Source organism: Sylvia atricapilla, chromosome 10, assembly GCF_009819655.1.
Source record: "Sylvia atricapilla isolate bSylAtr1 chromosome 10, bSylAtr1.pri, whole genome shotgun sequence".
In the NCBI taxonomy this organism is placed as follows: Eukaryota; Metazoa; Chordata; class Aves; order Passeriformes; family Sylviidae; genus Sylvia; species Sylvia atricapilla.
In genome coordinates this window covers 21,409,737-21,430,665 of record NC_089149.1, presented here as the reverse complement: position 1 = coordinate 21,430,665, position 20,929 = coordinate 21,409,737, and the positions used below count along the sequence as shown (strand labels likewise).

At 43.4% G+C, this 20,929-nt stretch overlaps 1 protein-coding gene across 1 annotated transcript; it reads left to right on the top strand.

Moving 5' to 3' along the window:
• Positions 1-2,080: 2,080 nt before the first annotated feature.
• AP1S3 (adaptor related protein complex 1 subunit sigma 3) lies at positions 2,081-19,225 on the top strand. Its single transcript, XM_066326259.1, has 5 exons — positions 2,081-2,151; positions 15,292-15,470; positions 16,600-16,708; positions 17,649-17,786; positions 18,737-19,225. The coding sequence occupies exons 1-5, from the start codon at positions 2,149-2,151 to the stop codon at positions 18,770-18,772; spliced, it is 465 nt and encodes a 154-aa protein (XP_066182356.1). The 5' UTR covers positions 2,081-2,148; the 3' UTR covers positions 18,773-19,225.
• The last annotated feature ends 1,704 nt before the right edge of the window (positions 19,226-20,929 follow it).

Here is a 20,929-nt window from a genome sequence, read left to right as displayed (position 1 = left end):
ACTTGCAAAAACACACAAGCAGCAGGCTGGTTCTCTTGAGTTTATGGCCTAATTAGGTAAGGTCTTTGCAGAGAAAATAAAATTATTGGGAAACAGTTGTTAAGCAAAAAAATGCTATTGTCCATCACCTGAGTAAGTTACACAGGTAGGGAGCGAGGCGTATGTTCATGCCTTAATTTTAAATTCCTTTCAGAGATGAAAGTATTGATGCCTCACATCTGTAGCACAGCTGCACTGTGGTGTCCACATTCTTGTGTGTTGGGCAAATCCAATTCTGAGAGTTCTCTGACACCTGGCTTTCCCAGAGCTGCAGTGCTATCTGTGAACACTCCCCGTTCACCAGGGGAGTGTTTGAGGTTTAAGTGCAGAGTCAGCCCTCTGTTGTTCTGCACAGGCCACTGCACGCAGAGCCGGGGGGTGCAAGGGACAGGGGTATGGACATGGTTGTGGGGAAGGCTGATGTTTATCTCCTGAGAGAGGCAGTGTGGGTACTGTGGCACTTGGTGTGGATCTTTCAGAGAATCTGGTAACCGGTTTTGGTCTGCTTTGACAGATTCTGATTGTACTAAGTATGTATTTAGCAGGCTCGCTGAAGGCAGGTTGGCCCAGTAAGGGGCCAGTGCTGTCTGGCAGCATGGCATGGTGTGTGCTGCATCCCACAGCACCAAGGGTGAAGTGTTCCCGCCCTCTGGAGACAGTGCTGCTCTATGGGCTCAGGATGGGTACTGAGAAGGGTGGAGGCCAGGGCCAAGTGAGCAGATGAGGCATCACTGAGATCTGTGGGGCAGCTGGGCCTTGTACTTTGTGCGTAGTGCACCCCAGGAGTGAAAGCAGAGCTCTGGGCAGCCGGCAGAGCACAGCCTGCCATGTGCTGCTTGGTGGGCTAGGGCTGGAACACACAGAAACCAGAACTGAGCGAGCTGCAGTGGACTCCAGAACAGTGTGTCTGTATAGACCAAACCAAAACTTAGGGAGCGCTGAGGGGAGTAGGGTCATGCACAGTTAGGGGAATGTGGAAATTACCTCCACGCTGTTGAATGAACATAAGGAGCACACACCTGCATTTGCACTCTGCTCTTGCAAATTTACATTTCCAATTGGGAGCAGACTTCAACCCAGCTGCCCTATCAGCTGTACATGCACAATTGTTTTTGGCCAGGCTCTCCCTTCTCTGGAGCCAGAGGCTGCAGAGGGGTTGTCGTTGACACCACAGGGATCCCCGAAGTCCCCAAGCCCCTTTGGATTTCTTTCCCTTTCTCACTGATGGCTCACATCCACCGCTCCACCCAGGAGCAGGGCACACCTCTTATCTGCCCGGGCAGCTGGGATCTGTATCCTGAACGGATACATGCTGTGTGCTCTGGGAGATGTTTCTCCTTTAGACAACAGACATGGGACTTAAGCACGCTAAGTCTTCTCACTTTATGCTCGTGTGGTAGTTTGCATCTGGATCAGACTTCTCCTTACAAGTCTGAGAAGCCTTAGGCCTGGATTTAGATCTTTTGATTCAAGTGCTGAGTCTGTGGATGCTTCACATTCTTTTGGCACTAGCTGCTTATCAGCAAATCCCTGCCACAGGTTTACAGGGATTTGCTGATGTCTTGCCCTCTCATCCAGCTGCATCACAAAGCACCTGTGAGCAGAGCTCAGCCATTGAAGGTATTCAAACTATCAGAGTTCCATTTTGATGGAGATGGGCAGCAGAGCAATCATGTCTATAGATCTACCCGTGTCTTTAGGGCATGAATGCTTGACAGAGGAGTAGCTCGAGCCAGCGGATGACATGAACTGGGTTTTATTAATGTCGGGAATGCCGAGGGGAGAAACTTTGAGCGGTTCACGCACGTAGAGGGCAGCAGGTGGGGTCACCCCGAGCGGGCGGGGGCTCGGCACCCCCGGCCCGTCAGCATCTCGCTGCTGTTGGTCTGTGCAGCCCTGCCCGTGCCCTGCCCGTGCCCTGCCCGGCGGCGCCGCCCGACGAGCCCGGCCGTGCCCCGCGGCGGCCCCGGAGCGGCGGCAGGAGGCGCCGGCAGTTCCCTTTCGGGGCATTGTGGGAAGGCGCGATGCGGCCCGGCCTCACCTGAGCGGGGCGGGCGGGACGGAGGCGGCCGGGCCGGGCTGGGCCGGCTCCCAGCCAGCCGCCGCACCATGGTGAGTGAGCGGGGCCCAGCGGAGCGGCGCCGGGCCGGGCCGGAGCAGCCGCCCGTGCCCCGCCGGAGCCGCCGGGCCCCTCGACGGGCGCGTTGTCAGGGCGCGGAGCGGGGCCGGGCGGAGCGGGGCTGCCCCTCGGCACCGGCTGCGCCGGGACGCTGAAAGCCGGTCCCGGGCGGGTTCGAGCAAGGTTTGCACCTGTTTGGGGGAAATGAAAGTTTTGTTCTTTTCCGTTTTGTTTTCCGGCCCTCGGGATGAGCTCGGGTCACGCCGAGAGCCTTTCGTAGACGACCAGGAAAATGAGGGATGTTACAGAGACATTTTATAAAGTCTTCCTGTAACTCGAGGAGCTGAGGTGCAAGTCGGCTCCAATACCTGGAGAAGGATCGAGTGAAGTTTCGTATGGATCTGTCTGTCTTTAGGCTGACTGGTGATAAAGGGGGTCAGTGTGGGGCAGTGGGTTTTCTTGTGGCGGGATCATTGGGAAGAGCTTTTCCCCAGGTGTATTCCCTGTTGTCAGGTAAGCGGAGAGCTTGGACTGCAGCATTACCTGCAGTCCGGGTCCTTCTGCACCACTGCCGGGTCTGATGGGGCTTGTTGGGTTTTGGCTGCACCTTTCCTTCAGATAATGCATCCGCGAGAGAGCATATGGGTCTGGTTCTGTTCTTGTCTGTCGGTGACCAGTGTTACTGTGCGACCCGACTCCAGGGCTGGCAGTGGCCTGTGTGAGCATGGAAGGGGCAGCAGCCCTTCAGGGTAAAGGGCAGGATCCGGAAACCTTTGCCTCTTCAATGCTGCGCTTGCTCTTGGTTTGCTGAGATCAGACAAAGTTGCTGTGGATGCTCTCTTGTGTTAAGAATGATGGTCAGCATCCTGAGAACAACGCCTGGATCTTCCTCAGGGGGGACTGCAGGCTTCCGGGTAGTGAGATGGTCAATGATGCCTCGTAATAGAGAAACCATCGCACTGCTTGGTAATTCGGGCTTGAGGCAGGTTCTACGGGCATGCCTCGAGCTGCTGTCTTGCACAATTTGCCCATTGTGTGCACCTGTAATACCAGTTACTGTCAGTGCAGCTGAACAGAAGCCTCTCAACTCCTTCAGTGGACGCCAAGTGCTGTTGTTTGTCTCTAGCCTCAAAGGCAGAGCTGTGTTGTTTCTCTTCAGTGGTTTAGCCAGAATGCTAAATATGTGTTAGTCTCCTGTATTTAGAAAGGTGTACCTGTCATTATATTTGCAAATAGAATATGCACAGTAATGAGTTTACAGGTGGCAATGCAGTCTCCACGCCTTAAGTCCCTGTAGAGATGTAGCTTTTCTGGTTACACCCCGAGACAGCCCTACATACCCAGTTCCCTCTGGTAAAGTTGTGTAAACAACTGGAGTTCCTATTTTGTCCTTGAAGGTCAGTAAATATGGGAGCTGATTTCAGGGAATCTGATCTCAGAACTCTCCTTGATGCATGTACTTCACAAATGCCAGTTTTCAAAGCACTCACCATAGTCCCAGGGGAGCACTGCTGACAATAGTGCTTACTGACGATTTGGAGTCTGGCTGCTGTATTGATGGTTAGAATTTTACAAGGTGCGTGTGCATTCTTACAAGTAAGGCTTGTATTTTTCCTTCTTTTCTTGAGGCCGTAGTACAAACAGTTGCTAGTGTTACTGCATTATATTAGTGCTGTCAGCCTCACCCTATTCTTCTCTTGAGGATCTGGTGCTGATGAAACAGTGCTTTTCTCTGGAAGATCTAGCTTTAAATTCCTCTATCATCCAGCCTTGGGAAAGGGGAGTCAAGAAAAAAGGGTTTGCTGGGTTACAAACCAAGAATAAGCCTTATGGGTGATGAACTTTCAACAGGTCATTTAAACTTTCCATAAACTGGTTCCTCTGTTTTGAAATGACAGAGTTCTGCTTGCCACCTCTTTCTGTGTTTTGAGATGGAATTAAAGGTGCTTGTGCAAATGGTACCATGTCTTAGCAAGAGGGTTGTTCCAATTGTTTGCTCTCTTGTAGATTTCCAGGCAAGTTTCAGGGAAGAGTCTGTTTAGCAAAGGTGATTTCATATCCTGTTGAGAAACACAACTTTTATGCCCAGCTTGTGCTTTGTGACATGTTTTTTTAAAAATTACTTTTTAGAAAGACTAAATTCTGCTTCGTGGCATATGTGGGTGCAGCAGAGATATATGTCATGGAGGATTGCTGTCTCAACAAAGTCAAAGAGTGGGGAGAGAGCACAGAGGAGAAAAAGATAAGTCTCCCCAAGGACATGTGTTGCTGTAGTCTCTTGTGCCTGTAAGTGTTGCAACACCTCCATCCTACTGCTGCCTTAGTGTTATCAGTATTACTTTTGTGAATAAATAGAGGGCTCTGCTTGTGTAGCTCTGCATGCAGGATTGGTGCCTGTATATAGTAAAGGGTCTGGTTCCCTCCTACCTGTGCTACTCATCACTACAGGGGGACAAATTAGTACTTGTGGGCATGATCTGAAACCCTGGAGAAAGATCAAAATAATCCCATTGAGCACAGTGGCTCTAAAAATGTACTTGGCCTGAATAACAAAGGAGTTGGCAAGCACTGTTTCCACTTAGCGAGACATTTGATAACCAGTCACTGATCTAGAAGCTGGGGTGGAAATACTAGTTGCTGTGACTGCAGCTGCTGGCACCTGCCTAGTGTTTGGAAATGAACTCTCAGCTCTTCTGAATATTGATCTCAATGCCCTTAATTGTGAAAATGAACATAGATCTGCAAAAGATTTTCAATGCTGCACAGAATTTATTATTTACAGCTCTAAGAATGACCGCTTATTTTCCGCTCCTGATGCGGCTGTGTATTGGCCTCACAAAGACAATGAACTTTGCCTCTAGGCATTTACCTCTGAAAGACAAGAAGGGCAACAGATTAGAACAGATGAGAGAAAATGACAAATAAATTAGTTGGTTGTTCAAGACAGCAGTTCTTATGCTACATGACAAAAAAAAAAGTCGATGTGGTATTTCGTAGTTAATTTGTCTTTTACTGTGCTAGTACATAATGGCAATGGAATGGCATCCGGTTTAGAAGATCCTGAGCTGATAGACTTTCTGTTTGCGGAGAGGTGACTGCAGGGGGAGTGATAGAAACACTATAAAGTGAAACGAACACTATAAAGATCGGTTGCTACACAAAGAGCCATGGTACATCCCATGAAATTTAAATGGATAAAAAAATAAATGGGAATACTTTTCCACACAGTGCAGATGAGTGTTTCCAGTCCACTGCAGAGTGTGCTGTGGGTGTCCCAGTAGTTAGGCAGTTCATAGAGGGTGGGGCCACAGGTGGGTTGTCTGGATGCACTTTCTGTCCCATAATTCTTAAACCTGTGACTCTTGGAGATAGGATTACCAGAGTGATTTTACATATGCCCTGTTCCTTATGCCTGTGCCCTTTTGGAAGCTGCTTAGATCAGAGTACAGCTCAGGGGCTGATCCATAATCTGGCATTCCATTACTCACTGTCATTCAGCTGGCTTTTAGCATTTTGTGGGATTTGTGAGGAAAAATGTTTTTGCAGTTCTTTGGAAGCGTGTGATCTCTCTGATTTGCCAATTTTGGATGTTCTCCTGTGTGTTCATGACCATTTCAAATTGTCACTGTTTAATACTGGAGCCTGCTCAGGCCATGCAGGAATTACCATTCACACTTTACTGTCCCTGAATAATAAGCAGCTTCCTGGAAAGCAAATGTTATGGTTGATCATCTGCTGATTATTTGCTTAATAATCAGCAATGTAATAATACTTGCTTTTTAAAATATGTATATTTTTTCGCTCACAAATAAGGAAACTGCAGACATGTCAGAGCCAGGAGTTACTAGGATGTGGAATGCCTAGAGGGCTTTAGAGATGCATTTAGGGTGGGCAAATGCAGGGAGAAGGCTGGAAGGATAATGGGCAGCTGGGTCTGTCATGAGGCAAGAAAATGACAGATTTTGCTGCTTTTCCGTGTCTTTAGTTACTTCAGAATGCCATGTTTTAGAAATGATCCCATGGACCTTCTGAAGCCATCAGTTACCTACAAGAGCCACAAAAGGACTGAAAGTAATGAATGTGATGAAAGTACTGAGGAAACTGGTGAGTCAGGGAGGGCAGATAGAGCTGCTTCTCCCTCAAGTACTTGAAAGATTTATGCTTTGGCATCCACATTGGGCATTTCTGTGAGCCAGTTGTGGTCTTGCTAGTGATGCCTAAATTAAAACAATACTGCTTGTGTGAAAAGAATTCTGTCTGTATCATGTATTCCCAGTTACTAATTTCCATCCCTGCCCATTCATTTCCCTGCTGTCCTGTTCTGTAGGCTGTCATGTGCATTTTCTTGGCTGCATTGGCTCTGCTTTCTTTAGTAGCCACCCCTGGGCCTTTGCATTTCTGCAGATGTTGCAATGTGGAGAGAGAGTTGCAAGATCCGTCCTGCAAGCATGGCACTTCATTTGGGAGTAGGAATATGGTGTGCAGAAGCATTTGGGTAGGATGGGAAGGTACAATTTATATTTGTGAATTTAAAGGCAAGCTTGGCATGCCTTTCTGGCCAGACGTGCCTGTCTGGCTTGGAATGTCCTGGTGTGTTTTTCTCAGTATTACAGACATAACCCCAGGTATTCTATGCACCACTGTTTTTTTCTTCTCCAGTTTGCTGAGTTTATGTAGGATGTCCATCTGCTCTCCTCTGTTAGAGAGAGCATTAAAATCCCTCTTCCCTAACCAGTTAATGCCTGTTGTTACCTTGCCTTTGGAGCTTGGGGATAGTTTTGCTCAGACATTTGCAGTTCTCAGTGGCTTGTTAAGCAGCACAGGAGTTCTGTGGTTATCATCCTCTGCTGAGTTCCCTGGGGCAAGTGATGGGCACAGACTGCAAGGGAATGAGAAACAGACTCACTGTTGTTTGAGTAAAATGCAGAAATGTACCATGTTGTGCCTTTGTCGTGCAAGGCTGTGTGCTGGAAGGAGAGCAGGTGAAGTATTGGGTGAGTGCCTATGTGCTCTGAGCTCTAGGGAAGCTGTGGGAAGTGCTGCATGAAATTCTCAACAGCCTCTGAGCTCCAGAGATGGGATGGGAAAGAGGCAGGACCTCAGGCATTCCCTTACTTTCAAGCCTCCTGACAGGACTTGGATAAATAGAATAATGAATTCATGGTCCTTTCTCATTCTACAGGCTGAATATTGGGCCAACATATAAAGCATTTTGGAAGATTTTCTGCTTTGGCCCTTCCTTCTGTAAACAGAGGTTGCTTTTTTTTATGCTGTGCTTAGGTTAAATCCATGTTGGTTTTTTACCTTAATGAAAAATGCCATTTTAAAGGGGGAAATTGAGACTTTCTCAATTGAAAATGCCTAAATTAAATGCTTCAATGTTTCCGAAAGATTATTCTGTGCTCTTTCCAGAGTTATAACCATGATCTGTACTCACATGTGCTTTTGGAGCTCAGATTTTCTGTGAGCATCTTTGTTGGGAGGAACAGACGTGAGGCTGCTGTTGATCTGCATTCTTCCTGCTCCACCAGACGTGGGAATGCCCAGGCTAGAGCAGTGTCTGTGAGCTGCCTGAGGAGCCAGGTTAGCTTGTCACCGTCTAGGTGTGCCTGCCCTGTCCCAGAGCAAAGGTTTTTAACTTTGCTCCTAGCGAGGTCAGAGGCAAGGGAAGGGCACTGCAGTGCATTCATGTAGCAGGGCTTTGCAAATAACTTTGCAAATAAGGCGAAGTGGAAATGAAACTAAAAGAGCTGCACCTTTTGCTGGAATCCACTGGGTGAGGTTTTAGTTCTGTTTCTTCACTTGTAGTTCAAGGAACAGGCAGGAAAAATAGCTTCTTGTGCCTATTAAGTGCTCTGGGGCTGTAATGAATTAAGAGTAGCTCTCGGCAGCTTGTTCAGCTCTCCCCTGGTCTCTTCCCCCTTGTAGTAAACTAATGAAGGTGTCCCAAAAACATGTAAGCAAATAAAAACACCTCTAAGAGCCCAGCCTAGGAGGCAGAAGGGATGTGATTACCTAGTTAATAATTGTTTCAAATCTCTTCAAACTGCTGCTTTCTGTGAGCTCAGCCAGCTCACATCCGTGCTGTGTGTCCAGTGATGGCACTGGAGGGGCAGTGCTGTGGCTGCTTCCCTGGCCTGCTCTCTCTCCTATGGCAGAGCCTGAGGCAGCTTTCATGCCAACTCCAGCCTGGGTCTGTGCTTGTTTATTGCCTGAATACTGGAATAATTCCACTTGCAGGAATAAAAATTTAGGAAAATTAAGAGTAATGTAACAACTGGATGCCATTGCCTGCATCTGCCCCTTTGGAGTTGTTTTGGAAAGCTGTGCTGCCTCTGCTCTCCAGAGCAGTGCAGGAAATCCGGCGTCTTGGTGGGACAGCCCAGGCAGTGAGGAGGAGGCACAGGCATGCCTGTGCTGTAGGGAGGACACGGGCAGGAATGTCACCAGGTCATGCCTGTGCTGTGGGGAGGGCACTGGTGAAGGAATACCACCAGTTTATGAGCCAAGGTAGGGAGGATTCGACCTGCTGGATGCAGAGATAAGCGGCAGCAGAGCTAGAGGGAGCTTGGGCACTTATGGGGCACGTAGAAAGCTCCTTGAGCTTTGTTTTCTGCTTCTTAGTTAGGGATCAGGAGGGAGCAGCGTGAGCTCAGCTATACTGTTTTGATTATAGTTTTATTTAACTCAAGTGAGGCTATCAAGAAGGTTATTGCTGTCTGGATCGATACCATATGTTATAAATATCCTTAAAATGCTGGTGTGCTGGTCCATTTAAAATCTTCGGTAATAAGATAAGGGTGGCTTCTGCATCATGAAAAGCATAAAATCAATGTGTAACTATGGTCACGTGTGCTTGTAATGATCTGGCACAGCTCTTATTGTGTGGACTTTGGATGTATTGTTTAGGGGAAATTGCTCAGAAATGTTCCTAATGGAGATTAAGTGAGGAAGAATCCTGTGCCAGGTAGGCAGCAATTCACTGCTTCAGGATTTCTGTGTTGCTGGGTTTGTGCATATATTTTTTTTATTTGCTTACATCATGCAGACTAAGTACATGTTTGAAATTTTAAAGCTGAGAGCCCACAGTATTTAACAAACATCTATCAGCTCTTGTGCTGCTGTGAATGTTTTAGTGACAGAGTAAACAAGTGAGGAAATTAATTATTTTAATAAAGTAGTCTGTTTTGAATTTTACATATTTGCTTTAGGAGCATCTGAAACCCCAGAGTGTGTATTAAAGGTCAGTAGCCAGATGGGATTTCATGTAACAGCAGAATACCAAAATACCTATACTTGAGTGTGTTAGTATTCTGCCTTGTCTTGCTGTGGGTAGATTATTAATAGCTCAATAGGTCTGTTCAGTACTTCTTTCTCTTTTCACCCTAAACACCTGGCATTCCAAACCAGCTGTGTGTTCACAATTTTTTTTTAATCTCAGTATTTACTTTCCTCCCCCCCTCCAAAACGAAACAGAAAAAATCTCACTAAACAAAGCAAAAACTGAAAGGAATTTTTTAGTCTTTAAATATTTTGGAGATAAGAAGGGAAAAAAAAAAAAGCTAATGGCTAGAATAATGTGAATGATCATATTTTTTAAAAGAATTTAATGAAACTAGGTTTTGTTCATTTTCAGTTGTGATGTAAAAGTAAGCACTAATAAAAACATCTTGAGAGCTGTCTGTGCTGGGAAATGGAGTCTTTCATACCAGAGAAAAGAATGCAAAATAGTAAAAGAGAAGCAGAATATGAACTCTTATTAGTCTAAAACAGTGGCAGCAGATCAAGCAGACTTCAGGGGGATCAGAATCAGTTAAAAAACCACTTTATCATAGCAAGTCACTTCCTCCACCAGGTACAGCCAGTCAGTCTGGTTTTCCCCAGGCTTCTGTTGGGAGCTGAAGGTCTGGATTTTCATCCCACTTGCCATTTTATGTGGTCTGGGAATTTTCACTGATTAGCGTGTCCTGTATTGTCTGTTGCCCTACAGAAAGTTTTTAAGGAAAGCTGAAAGTTTCCTCACTCTACCTAGATGTCTGTTTAGGGAGAGCAATTCTTAATTTGCAAATTTTACTTACATGTGAATTTCAGGTGTCTGTTTTATAAAGGTGGCTTTGATTTTGGAGGGCTCTTAACCGAATTTGGAGAGGTTACAGCTGAAGCAGCGTGTAAGCCCAGAGCTGCTGGAGCAACAGAGCTGCCTCATCAAGCAAGTCCTTGTCCAGCCACACACCCAGACAGGAAAGAAGATTCTTGGCTCTTTTTTTCTGCAGTCTTCCTCTTCTGCCTTCCCTCCCCTGAGGCTCCTTGATGAGTTCCCATCTCCATCCTCCTCTCCTCCCCCAGGGACTTGGAGAAGCCAGATGCCACAGAACAGGTTTGGAACCAGTCAGCAAATGTTATACAGGTTCAATTACAGGAGGAGGAGAAGCAGTTCTATATGTTCTTCTTTCTCACAGTGGGTGAATTAGAGACTTTTGCACACCCCTGGAGATCACCTTGCAGGAAGAAATGGGGCATCTTTCGCATGTTTGTCTTATTAAACAGTAAACTGGAGAAATTACTGTAGAAAAGGAAAGCCAGGAAAGCCCCTTTCCCATGTATTCATTTTTATCTGCTACTCCTGCAGATGGTTTGTTGTGTATGTAATGGAATAAAGCCCTTTAGACAGTTGTACTAATTGTTGCCGATTAGGTTAAATTTTAAACCCTCTGTAAAAGCACAAATGATCCAAGTTTGAAACTGCTGAGCCAGTCATAATGTGTTTGATCAGTCTCAAGTGTATAATGGCCAAATAGTGGGGAAGGCTGCACCAAAGGGGACTGCAGTCCTGGCAGGGAATATTCCAGAAGACAAGCTTGGGTGAGCTGTTTATCAGATTATTACAGCCCATTAGTTAAAGGAGGGAAAGGTCTTCCAAGGAAGGCGGAAAGAAATCACATTGTGTGTTAGTTTCATCTGTCTCTCTTGTATTTGCTGTTCATGAATATGCAAACCTTCTGTATTTTGCATTTTTGATGTTTATTCTATTTATTGGTAAATTATTTCATGTCAAAGTCTAGCACTTGGGTTTTGGTTATTTTTGTAGCCCTGAAACTAAAGGTGTTGGTTTTTATCCTGACAGTTTTGTAGATCTTCATAGAACAGAACGACCCATAACTTTCCAGTTGTTAAGTAACTTACTGCTGCAGTTGATTCATAGATGCATGAGAAGGGGATAGAGTTCCAGTTTAGAAATCTGGTTTAAGTGTTTGCTCTAAAAAATACCCCAACCAAGTATTTTTCCAATCGCCTACAAATAGAAAATGCAGTCGTTTGGAAAACTTTCTGATGTTTATGGAGATGATTTTGCACAGTGCTGTGGGTGGTTGGGTCTGATTCAGTCAAACAAACTAATAAAATTACTCTCAGCTCCCAGACCAAAGCTTGCTCCATAGACTTCACATGTGAAGGAAGCCAATGCTCTCTTAGGAACTGTACTCTTCATCCCAACCCACTCAGTCTCGGACCTAAAAATTCCCTCTGGCATCAGCCCTGGGTCTGGTGATAGTTAGTCACAGCCAACATGCCCTGGGATGTTAAGAAAGGGAACCAAACACCCTGCTTTCTAAGGTATTCTGCTTCTAGCAAGTCATTTGCCTTTGTTTTCCTCTGGAATTAAAACTTTTGAAGATGAGTAAAGCATTGCAGGATAGTCTATCTCACTTAGCAGTTTGGCTGCTGAAAACCAACCAAAATTTTCTTAATCAACATCTGTCTTGTCATCAACACTACAGGAAAGCAAATATGTTTTCATAGTCAAGGAGCAAGGAACAGATGAGCTGTTAGATTTGTGTTTGTGGAGTACTTCAACATTACCAGGTTTATTGATGCATCAGAGTCTTTCCAGTGGGATGTCACGAACAGAGCCATGAGAATGAGGAATGTGTTGTGTCGTGACAGTGGGGCTGGGCAGAGCAAAGCTGAACTGAATGGAACAACATTGAGTGTTGAAACTGAAAATGCTGAAAGCCATTTAACCTTTTAAGAATGTATTATTTACCTCCTACAGAGTTCCCCAGATTGAAGAGGCTTCAGAAATTAGAAAAAGGAGGAAGAACCGAAAGTGGAGAAACCCCCACACAATATTTTTGCTTCTAAGTACCTGCAGCTTTCTAATATGTTGTTTTGTTACAAGAGTTCTTGGCTGTCCAGTGATATGCACGTAGGCTTGAGGGTGCACTATTTTGCTGCAGGCTATAAAATTTAAAATTGTGCTGCAGTAAAGGCTCTATTTTCTAGCTGTATATATTATTGTAATAATAAAATTGCCATGTGATGTATGCAGTTATAGTCTGCATGTGAAACAGTGTGGGACAGGAGACTCAAACAATGAGATTTTTAGAGCTTGTGTATGAATGTTTATACACTTAGGAGCATTAATGGATATTTTCTGATTGCAAAGAACATTGTCTCAGCTCATAAAAGTGATGGTGCGACATCACCTGTGTGTGTACAAGAAATAGTGGAGTTCTCAAAGAACTTTTAAGTGGAGAGCAGCTCACTTTCCTATGGGTGAAGCATAACATCCTGAAGTAACTAATCAGCAGAAAATGGTGATAATACTCACAGTGATTCCCTGGTTTGTTGGTATTTAACCTTTTAGAGGCATAAGGTTGCTCTTCTGCAGATAAATGAGTATTACATGCAGGCACACAGGTTTAAGGTCTCTTGGGTCCAACAGCTGACCCTAAACCAGAATATCTTTTCATTTTCTTTTCCTAGTGAAACACTGAGGCAAAGGATGCCACAAAACTCACAGTTTTATGCTGAACATGCTGTCAGCTTTTGATAGAGATTCATTGACTCATTCACTGCCTTTTCAGTCAAATCTCATCATCCTCTCCTACCTGATGATTCACAGTATTTTTAGAAATTTGTTTATCAAATAGCTTCTACCCGTACCTAATGGCTTTTAGATGGACTCCTGCTGACCTTATCTGTGGAACCAAGGCTCTGCTTTTCAAAACACCCTCATCTTTACAAGGGCTTTGGGGTTGATGTGCTGTACAGCAAGTAAAACAGCCTTTCATTCAGCCACTGAGCTCCTCTCAGTGGGCAAGTGTGTGGACAGTGAGTACTGTCCCTACATCGCTTGGGAAGAGGTAACGCTGGCAGCGGGAAGATTGCCATGTCAAAACCCAGCTGGTAATATGAACAGAGAAAGGCAAAACCATGGTGTTTTGCTTTTCACTGTAATCAGGCCATGTGTCCTTCCAGCAGCATACTTGTTTTTAGTTAGCAAGCTTCTCTGGAGAGTATTATAGGACTCAACAGAAGGCAGCTACAAAATCCTTGTAATTTTATCAAGCACATTAGACTAATGATGGCAAGAGCCTTATTTGCAGCAGTAGATCCTGCCACAGACATACAACTAAAACCTTCCTCCTTTCCCTAAAATGATCCCACATTTGAAGTCTTTCTCAGTATAGTCAGAACTCTTATCTCCAGATTACTCAACAACTATGCAACTCAATAGCTAGAGAATGGTTCTGAATTATGAATGAATGCTTTGTTTAAAATCCAGTAGCTTTTCCCTTTTTTTTCTTTTGTGTAGAAACTTCTCTGACTTCTCTGCTCAGGCTTTACCAGTGTGAAATGATTGTGTCTTCACAGAAATTTGCACTGTAATCTTGATAGTGATTGTGAACATTCACTTTGTAATCCTCACTTGGAAATGTAGTGATGAAGTATAGGTACACCCATAGACTGGAACAGGAAACAAGGATTAGGGTCTAAATTGAAAAATTCTAGGGAAGGGTAAGGTTAGGCTAATGGTGAGGGGTGTGGTAAGAGACCTACTGGATCAGGGCCTTGCAAGGATTGGGAGCAAGTGAGGAAAGTGAGGCTCCTATGCTTCTCCCTGGTCCCCCCAGGATTTGGGGAAGCCACCAGTCACTGTATGGACAGCTGGCAGTGTACCTGTCATACACATGGATATAGCTACACTTACCCTTCCTGCAGATCCCTGGGTGCTGATGTTGGTACTGGCGAGAAAAGCAGCCAGGATACCTGGCAAGAACAGGGCAGTTCAGGTGTCTTCAGCCATTAAAACCATTTCTATCTCCTCTCCATCCCCCAGGTGGGTTTGTAGGGCTTTTTTTTCCAGTTAGCCGAAAATGTCTTGTTGGAGAAGGAGGTTGTCCTCAAATTGATGTCCTACATTCATGCTGTGGGTGATGAGTTCCTGTACTGCTAATATATGCTATGGTCGGTTGTTTTAACCTGCTAATAGTACTATTGATATAAATGTGAATTGATACTTTTCTCCCAAAGCCCCGCTGGCATTTAAAAGCTGGCTCTTGTGTATTTCAGCGATACTGCTTTATGCTAAGCATGAAAAAGTCATGGTTCAAACCCTGTAAAGTTATGACTAGCTTTAAAGTTGAAATTTTTGAACAATATAGATACTGTCCTTTATTTAATACATATCACTCACTGAGGTGAGAAACTCACTCCTTTGTCATTACAGTTGTATGAGTTTTGTAATATCTTGATTTCTTCAGTAAAACCAGTCAAGCTTCCTTTCCAAAGCAGGTTTCTTCTACCCCTTATTGTCTCTTCTAGGAACCTGCTGTTTTGTGTTCTGAAGTAGGGCGATATCAGAGTTGTTAGTGATTATGATTACTATCTCAGTCTTCATATTTCTAGTCTTCTGCCACATTGATCCTAATTCCCTATTCCTGTTGTGGGTAAGTCTTTATTCCCTTCACTGAAGTATCTGATTTTGCTGGAGAAGGGAGTGCTGCCCTCTTTTCACCACTGCAAAGTGGTGATGATCCTCCTGTTCCTCAGGGCAGGGGCAGAAAAGGAAGCAAAGCTGCTGTTTGCGCAAGATAAGGAGGATGGGTAGGAGAGGATGCTAAGGGTTTACCTTTACGTGCCACAGGGTGGGGGGAGCTGCCTGGGAAAGAAACAGGAGAGAGGAGGGATCTTTCCCAAGCTGAGCCTCCCCCAGGCCTCAGACACCATGTCCAGCCATCACACCAGGGTTGGAGGTGTGTGGGCAGGACTCGGATTTCTGGTGCCAGGCAGAGGAATGCTCTTCCCTGGCTGTGACCCTGGTGTTAACCATGTTGCTTTGTTTACTCTAGATACACTTTATACTGCTGTTCAGTCGGCAGGGGAAGTTAAGGCTTCAGAAATGGTACACGACACTACCTGATAAAGAGAAGAAGAAGATCATTCGAGAAATTGTTCAGATTATTTTGTCTCGCAATCAAAGAACAAGTAGTTTTGTTGACTGGAAAGACCTCAAGCTTGTTTACAAAAGGTGTGAGTAATTTTGTAAGAACATATAATCACTATTCATATGAATTGCATATGCTAGAAAAGGAAAAGTAAAGGCTTACTTAAGGAAAAGCAGCAAACAGCACTTGTGGTGCTAGGCTGAGTTAGGAGCCTGCCACTGGCAATCTGGTTATAAAAAGGCAGTGTCCCTGGACAAACCAGCAGGGTAATTGTGGGGTGCAGAATACTTGTACAGTCTATCAAATGAGAAAAACAGGAGTAGCCTAATAGGTATTAGTGTTCAGAAGGCGTTAGACCTCACTGCCCCTTCAAATTCCCTAGGGTAGCCTGGCTGTGATGTGTGTGCTGGGTTTTATGAGCTGTGGAGATTGCAGGAACTGTTCCAAGACACTTCCATAATTTTGTCAAATTTTGTTTTTAAAATATTTGTTGCTCTGGAAAGTATTAATTCCCATTTCCTTTTCCAAAGAAATCACTGGTTCCCAGTTGCACAATGCCTAATGCTAACTGCCTGTTTGTTCTCCTAAAGTGGTAGCAAACAAGTGTAGCCTTAATGTGTAGTACACTGGGTAAATTAAAAATTTCCCATTTAGCAAAAACTGAGTTTCATGCAGTGAAGGGAGGGATATAAACATGTGACCAGAAGCTGTGACAAGTTGGCCTCCAGCCACAGTAATAGCAAGCTGAATTGATGTTGGGTTGGTTTAAATGTAAATTTTTGGTGCAAGTTAGTTACAAAGCCTGTTTGGTCTAAGCAACTTTGTGAATTCTGGCCCTCTGTACAACATGGTCAATTGACAGCCAGCAGGCTTGCTGAGATGTAACTCCTTTCACCTTTGTCTTGTTTTTATTTTTTAATTAGAAGGGATAGCTTGTCCTACAGTTTAATTAACCCATTTACTGTAGTGCTATTGCAGCAGGTGGAGGAGACCTGAAAGAACTACTTACTACTGATTTATTTTATTATGTCCAGTGTTACAGGTGTCCCACTCTAGCAAGGGTGGAGTTGGTTCTTCTAACTGTGAAAGGAAATGTTTATTTTCGAGACTAGATAGGAATTAACTGTCATATGAATGAGCTCTAGGAGATGAGCAGAGAGAGCACTGAGGTCCCAGCTGTTCACTGCTATGTTTTTGCCTGTGTTTCCCCAGGTATGCCAGTTTGTATTTCTGCTGTGCAATAGAAGACCAGGATAATGAGCTCCTGACACTAGAGGTTGTTCATCGGTATGTGGAGCTCCTGGACAGATACTTTGGAAATGTAGGTTTCACTTTCTTCCATGAACTCATTCCTGTCTGTCTGATAAACAAAATTATGTGCAGCTGATTTGCTTTGTGTTCCATCTGCTGCACTTGCCCTGCAGGTGCTCTCAATCCAGAATGAAATTAATTATTAGAGTATTTTATGAAATAGTGCTGAAATGATCATAACATTGTTTTTCCATCATTTTTCCACTCATACAGAATTAATCTTGATGCTTTATATGTCTGTCATAGGATAGAATTTGAAGGGAAAGCTTCAGGAAAAATCATTAAAGAACTCAAAGTAGGTTAAAGTACTTAAATTCTCTCTCCTGACATCTTCAGAGATGCTGGTTTTGTCCATCTCATAATACTGTGTAACAATTAATAACATAGAGGCAAAAGATAAAGTCAGTGTGTTTTTAAAGAAAAGACTTAAAGAAGGTCTAAGTAAGTCTTTAGAGGCTACAAGAGACCCATCTTTTCTCTGAATATTTTTGAAATTATCCTGCCTGCCTTAATTCATATCTTAGTTAAATCACTGTGCCATGACTCATGTCTGTACTGCCTCAAAACTAAAAAGCAGTTGATGGCTGTTGCTGGCCAGGGAATTGTGTTGCTCTGTGAAATTCTGAACCCGTGGGTAGGTAACCCATATTACAAGGGCTGTGTAGGACCTGTGATAAGGTTAGTGAGCCAAGGAAGTCAGCTTTGATCTCTGACAGCCAGCATGAACTTAATACTAAGTGGAATATCTTTGCTGTAAATCTGCGTATGTGGAGAGAATATGTGCAGAAGCTTCAATATGACATAACATGCAATTTGTTTCTTCACCCTGCTCCCTGCCACAGGTATTCATATGCTGGGGACATTTGATCATCACAACAACTTTTGGCCTAGTAGTGCTTAAAATACTGTAAAAGTGATTTAAACATGGTTGTGGCCTCTTGTTCTGGCAGGTGTGCGAGCTGGACATTATCTTTAATTTTGAAAAAGCCTATTTTATTCTTGATGAGTTTATAATTGGTGGAGAAGTACAAGAGACTTCAAAGAAGACTGCAGTGAAAGCCATAGAAGACTCTGACATGTTGCAGGAGGTAAGGCAGAATAGGACAAAAGGCTAACACCCTATCTTCCTTGATTGTTTGACAGGAGATGAAAACACAGCTAAGCACTTCTGGTACTTAATTATCCAAGTGTGTCTTACATTCAGTTTCAACAGGTACAACAGTGCAGTTATGTAAGTTTTAATTCAGCCCTCTTGGTACCATCTGGAGGCTCTTTTATATAAGCTGTTGCTCTCTTGCAGCTTAACTGCTTGAGTTCATTAAGAAATGTTTAAGTTCAAGATGTATCCAAGATACCTCTTTAATATAAGAACATAATCTAAGGTTATATTTTTTGTATGAAGATGTTTATGTAAATACAGAAAATCTCTTCTATTTCACTAATACATTGGGAACATGACCTACTATCAACATTTAAAATTGGAAAGATTATTTGCTGGAAAATTCTGCTTTTATTCAGAAGCACCTGTGTATATTTTCTGCAGGGCACAGATATGTAACCCTTATTCAGAATGCTGCAGGAATTCTCTTGTAACTTGGAATGTAACAGGTACCATTGATCCAGGAATGGCAAAACCAGTTGAATGTCATGAGTTTCATTCATTTTTTCATTTTTCCTCAGTTATGAAGGGTCCATCACAATCCTGAAGGGAGCAGCACAGTGGTAGAACTGGCTTGGGATGTGCTGTGGGAGTGAACAGGTTTCCACAGTGCTCTGCCCTGTGCATATGAAACTCAGCCACTGTTCAAAGACCACTGGTGTGATGAGTGTAGCCACAACTGTGCTATGGCATGGTTTAAATGTCAGATATTAAACCACTCTGTTACAAGTTCTTAAAGCAGAATTATTTCTGCATTTTAATCAATTTTATCTCATTTCCTGCAAAACTACAGCTGTCCTCAAAGAGGACAAGAGGGTTTCTGTGGGTATTACTGTACCACTCCATAATGCATCAATTGTTTTTTGTTTTGTTTCCTAGACAGTGGAAGAATACATGAACAAGCCTGCATTTTAATGTTAAACTACCTGGAGAGAAAACTGCTGTATGCACCTCTAAAGTGCACTTCCTGAAATTGCTTCCCAATGTGCCAGATCCTCAGAGAAATACCAAAAACCAGTCACTGAAGGGGTTTGTTTGTATAATGGTGAAGATGAAGGTCAGCTAATGTAGCAAAGGGTTTAACAATTCTGTGTTTTGCATTACTCTGTATATGAGTTTCTCAGGGTTGTTATTACCCCCATCTAGAGAAGTTTCTCTTCTCCTTGCTGGACTCAGCTCTTGTTTTACACCCCGTCTTTTAGCTACGGGTTTTGTCATCACAAAGTGCTCCTCTGACAATACTGTGAAGAGGTATTTTTACTAGTTTTGTTCACTGCTGACTGTATGACTCTACTTTTGTACAAATGTCCATTATTTTGAATGTAATGGTTATTTTGCTGTAATAATAATTTTTTTCTAAAAGCCAAATTGTTGTGGGCCCTGATTTCACAAACTTCTTGTGACAAGATTAACTCTTGAGGTATATGAGGAAATACATGTCTCTTTGGGGCAGCCCCTTTCTTTCACTGTCTTCCTTCTCTTTTCTGATCTAGTCTGCTAATAAGACTGCTCCAACTGCTCCTAGAGTGCACTCCATGCCTCCATTTAATCTGGAAGACTGGAAGTATGCTTCTCCTAAATTTAATGAATCCCTTTTTTGCTGTTGCTTGCAGATGGCCTGTTTCTGTCTTTCTCCTCATTTTCCTATCCCCTTCCTAGATCCCTTGGACCTCTGCAAAGGCTCCAAACTTTGGAATTGTGCAGCATGAGTGCAGGAGAAAACCTGAAGAGAAAAAAACCAGCCTTTGGAAGATAATCTCATATATCTTTTGGTATCCCAAACCCATATATCTGAGTAGAGTTTTCCAGTCTCAAATTCAAGCACCTGTTGGGATGATCAGCTTTCTAGTAGTTGAAGATACCCTGTTTTTGTGAAGGTTGGGCAATTTAATCAGCTTTTTATAACTTTGCCAGCTGTAAAAAGGATAAAATAGTAGGAGTCAGGCTCTGTGCAGTCCTGTGTGTCACAAACCATTGCAGTGGAGCCTGTGTGGGGCCAAGTGTGTTAACTCACCTGTAAGTGCAGTTTTAGACTCTATAAACTGATTGAGCTAGCTTCCTTAGAGAGATTGTCCTCCTTTAACAGAATCAAAAGCTCAGAGAAATTCTGTTTATCTGAGCCTGTAACTCTCAGGTGTTTTGTTTCTGTCAGATCATGAAATTATTCTATACAAAAATTAGTGAAGGTATCAGACAAGTATGGCAGAATGATCCAAACATTGTCTCATTTCCCTTCAATATATATTTCCCTTGATTTCTGGCATGTACAGTCAATATTTTCTTTCAGAGGTCTTTCTAATCCTTAAATGTCCTGTATGCTTACTCTGATTTTGTCATTGCTCCTTCCTTCCTTGTCAGTTTGTAGCTTCCTGCAGGAGGGACTCTGGGGGGTGTTTGGAGGGTGGGGGCACTTTAGCACAACACAACTTTGCTAATTGTCAGCCCACTATTCTGCCTGTGCTTTCCAGTCTGTTAGTAAAACTGTGACAAACTGGTTCATAGCATCATGTTGCTCTTTTTTATAATTACTTTATCCATCTGTTTTCTCTGTATTGATGTCAAAGGCATACTTTCAGCCTGGAAAAGACAGTGAAAATTGCTGAAGGCCTTTTAATAGCACTGAAGACATCCAATTTAATAGTAAATTAATGAAATTGTATGATTTGTGTATTATTTTCTCGTGGTTTGAAATTAAGTTTTTTAAAGTACAGTGTTTAATTGATTAAGAAGTCATTAAAGAGTCACTTCAGAATGTGCAGAGGCTCCTTCCGCTCTTTGCCTTTGTAAGTGACTTCTGCTAACTGAAGTCATCAGTAGTTTGATTTTACTCCCTTTTGGAGCCACGCTATAATTCTCTGACTCTAAAAACTGTCATGTTGGTTGAATTCTGAATTAGATCAAAATAGGAGTACCAAAAAGATTTCTTAATACAAATAAGTGTATCATAAGCCTGTCTTTTCAGTCATTTTAAAAAGAGCTAGGCGGCTTCTCTCTGCATCATTTCAAGTTGAAGAGAATTCCTGATGAAAGAAAATAATGCACTGGGTAGAGATACTTACACCAGCCATATCA

What these genes read in the sequence shown, in the direction of transcription:
- AP1S3 (XM_066326259.1), top strand. An exon ending in TGGACAGATACTTTGGAAAT is followed by an intron (nt 16,709 to 17,648) that starts GTAGGTTTCACT and finishes TTGTTCTGGCAG; the next exon opens with GTGTGCGAGCTGGACATTAT. An exon ending in ACTCTGACATGTTGCAGGAG is followed by an intron (nt 17,787 to 18,736) that starts GTAAGGCAGAAT and finishes TTTGTTTCCTAG; the next exon opens with ACAGTGGAAGAATACATGAA.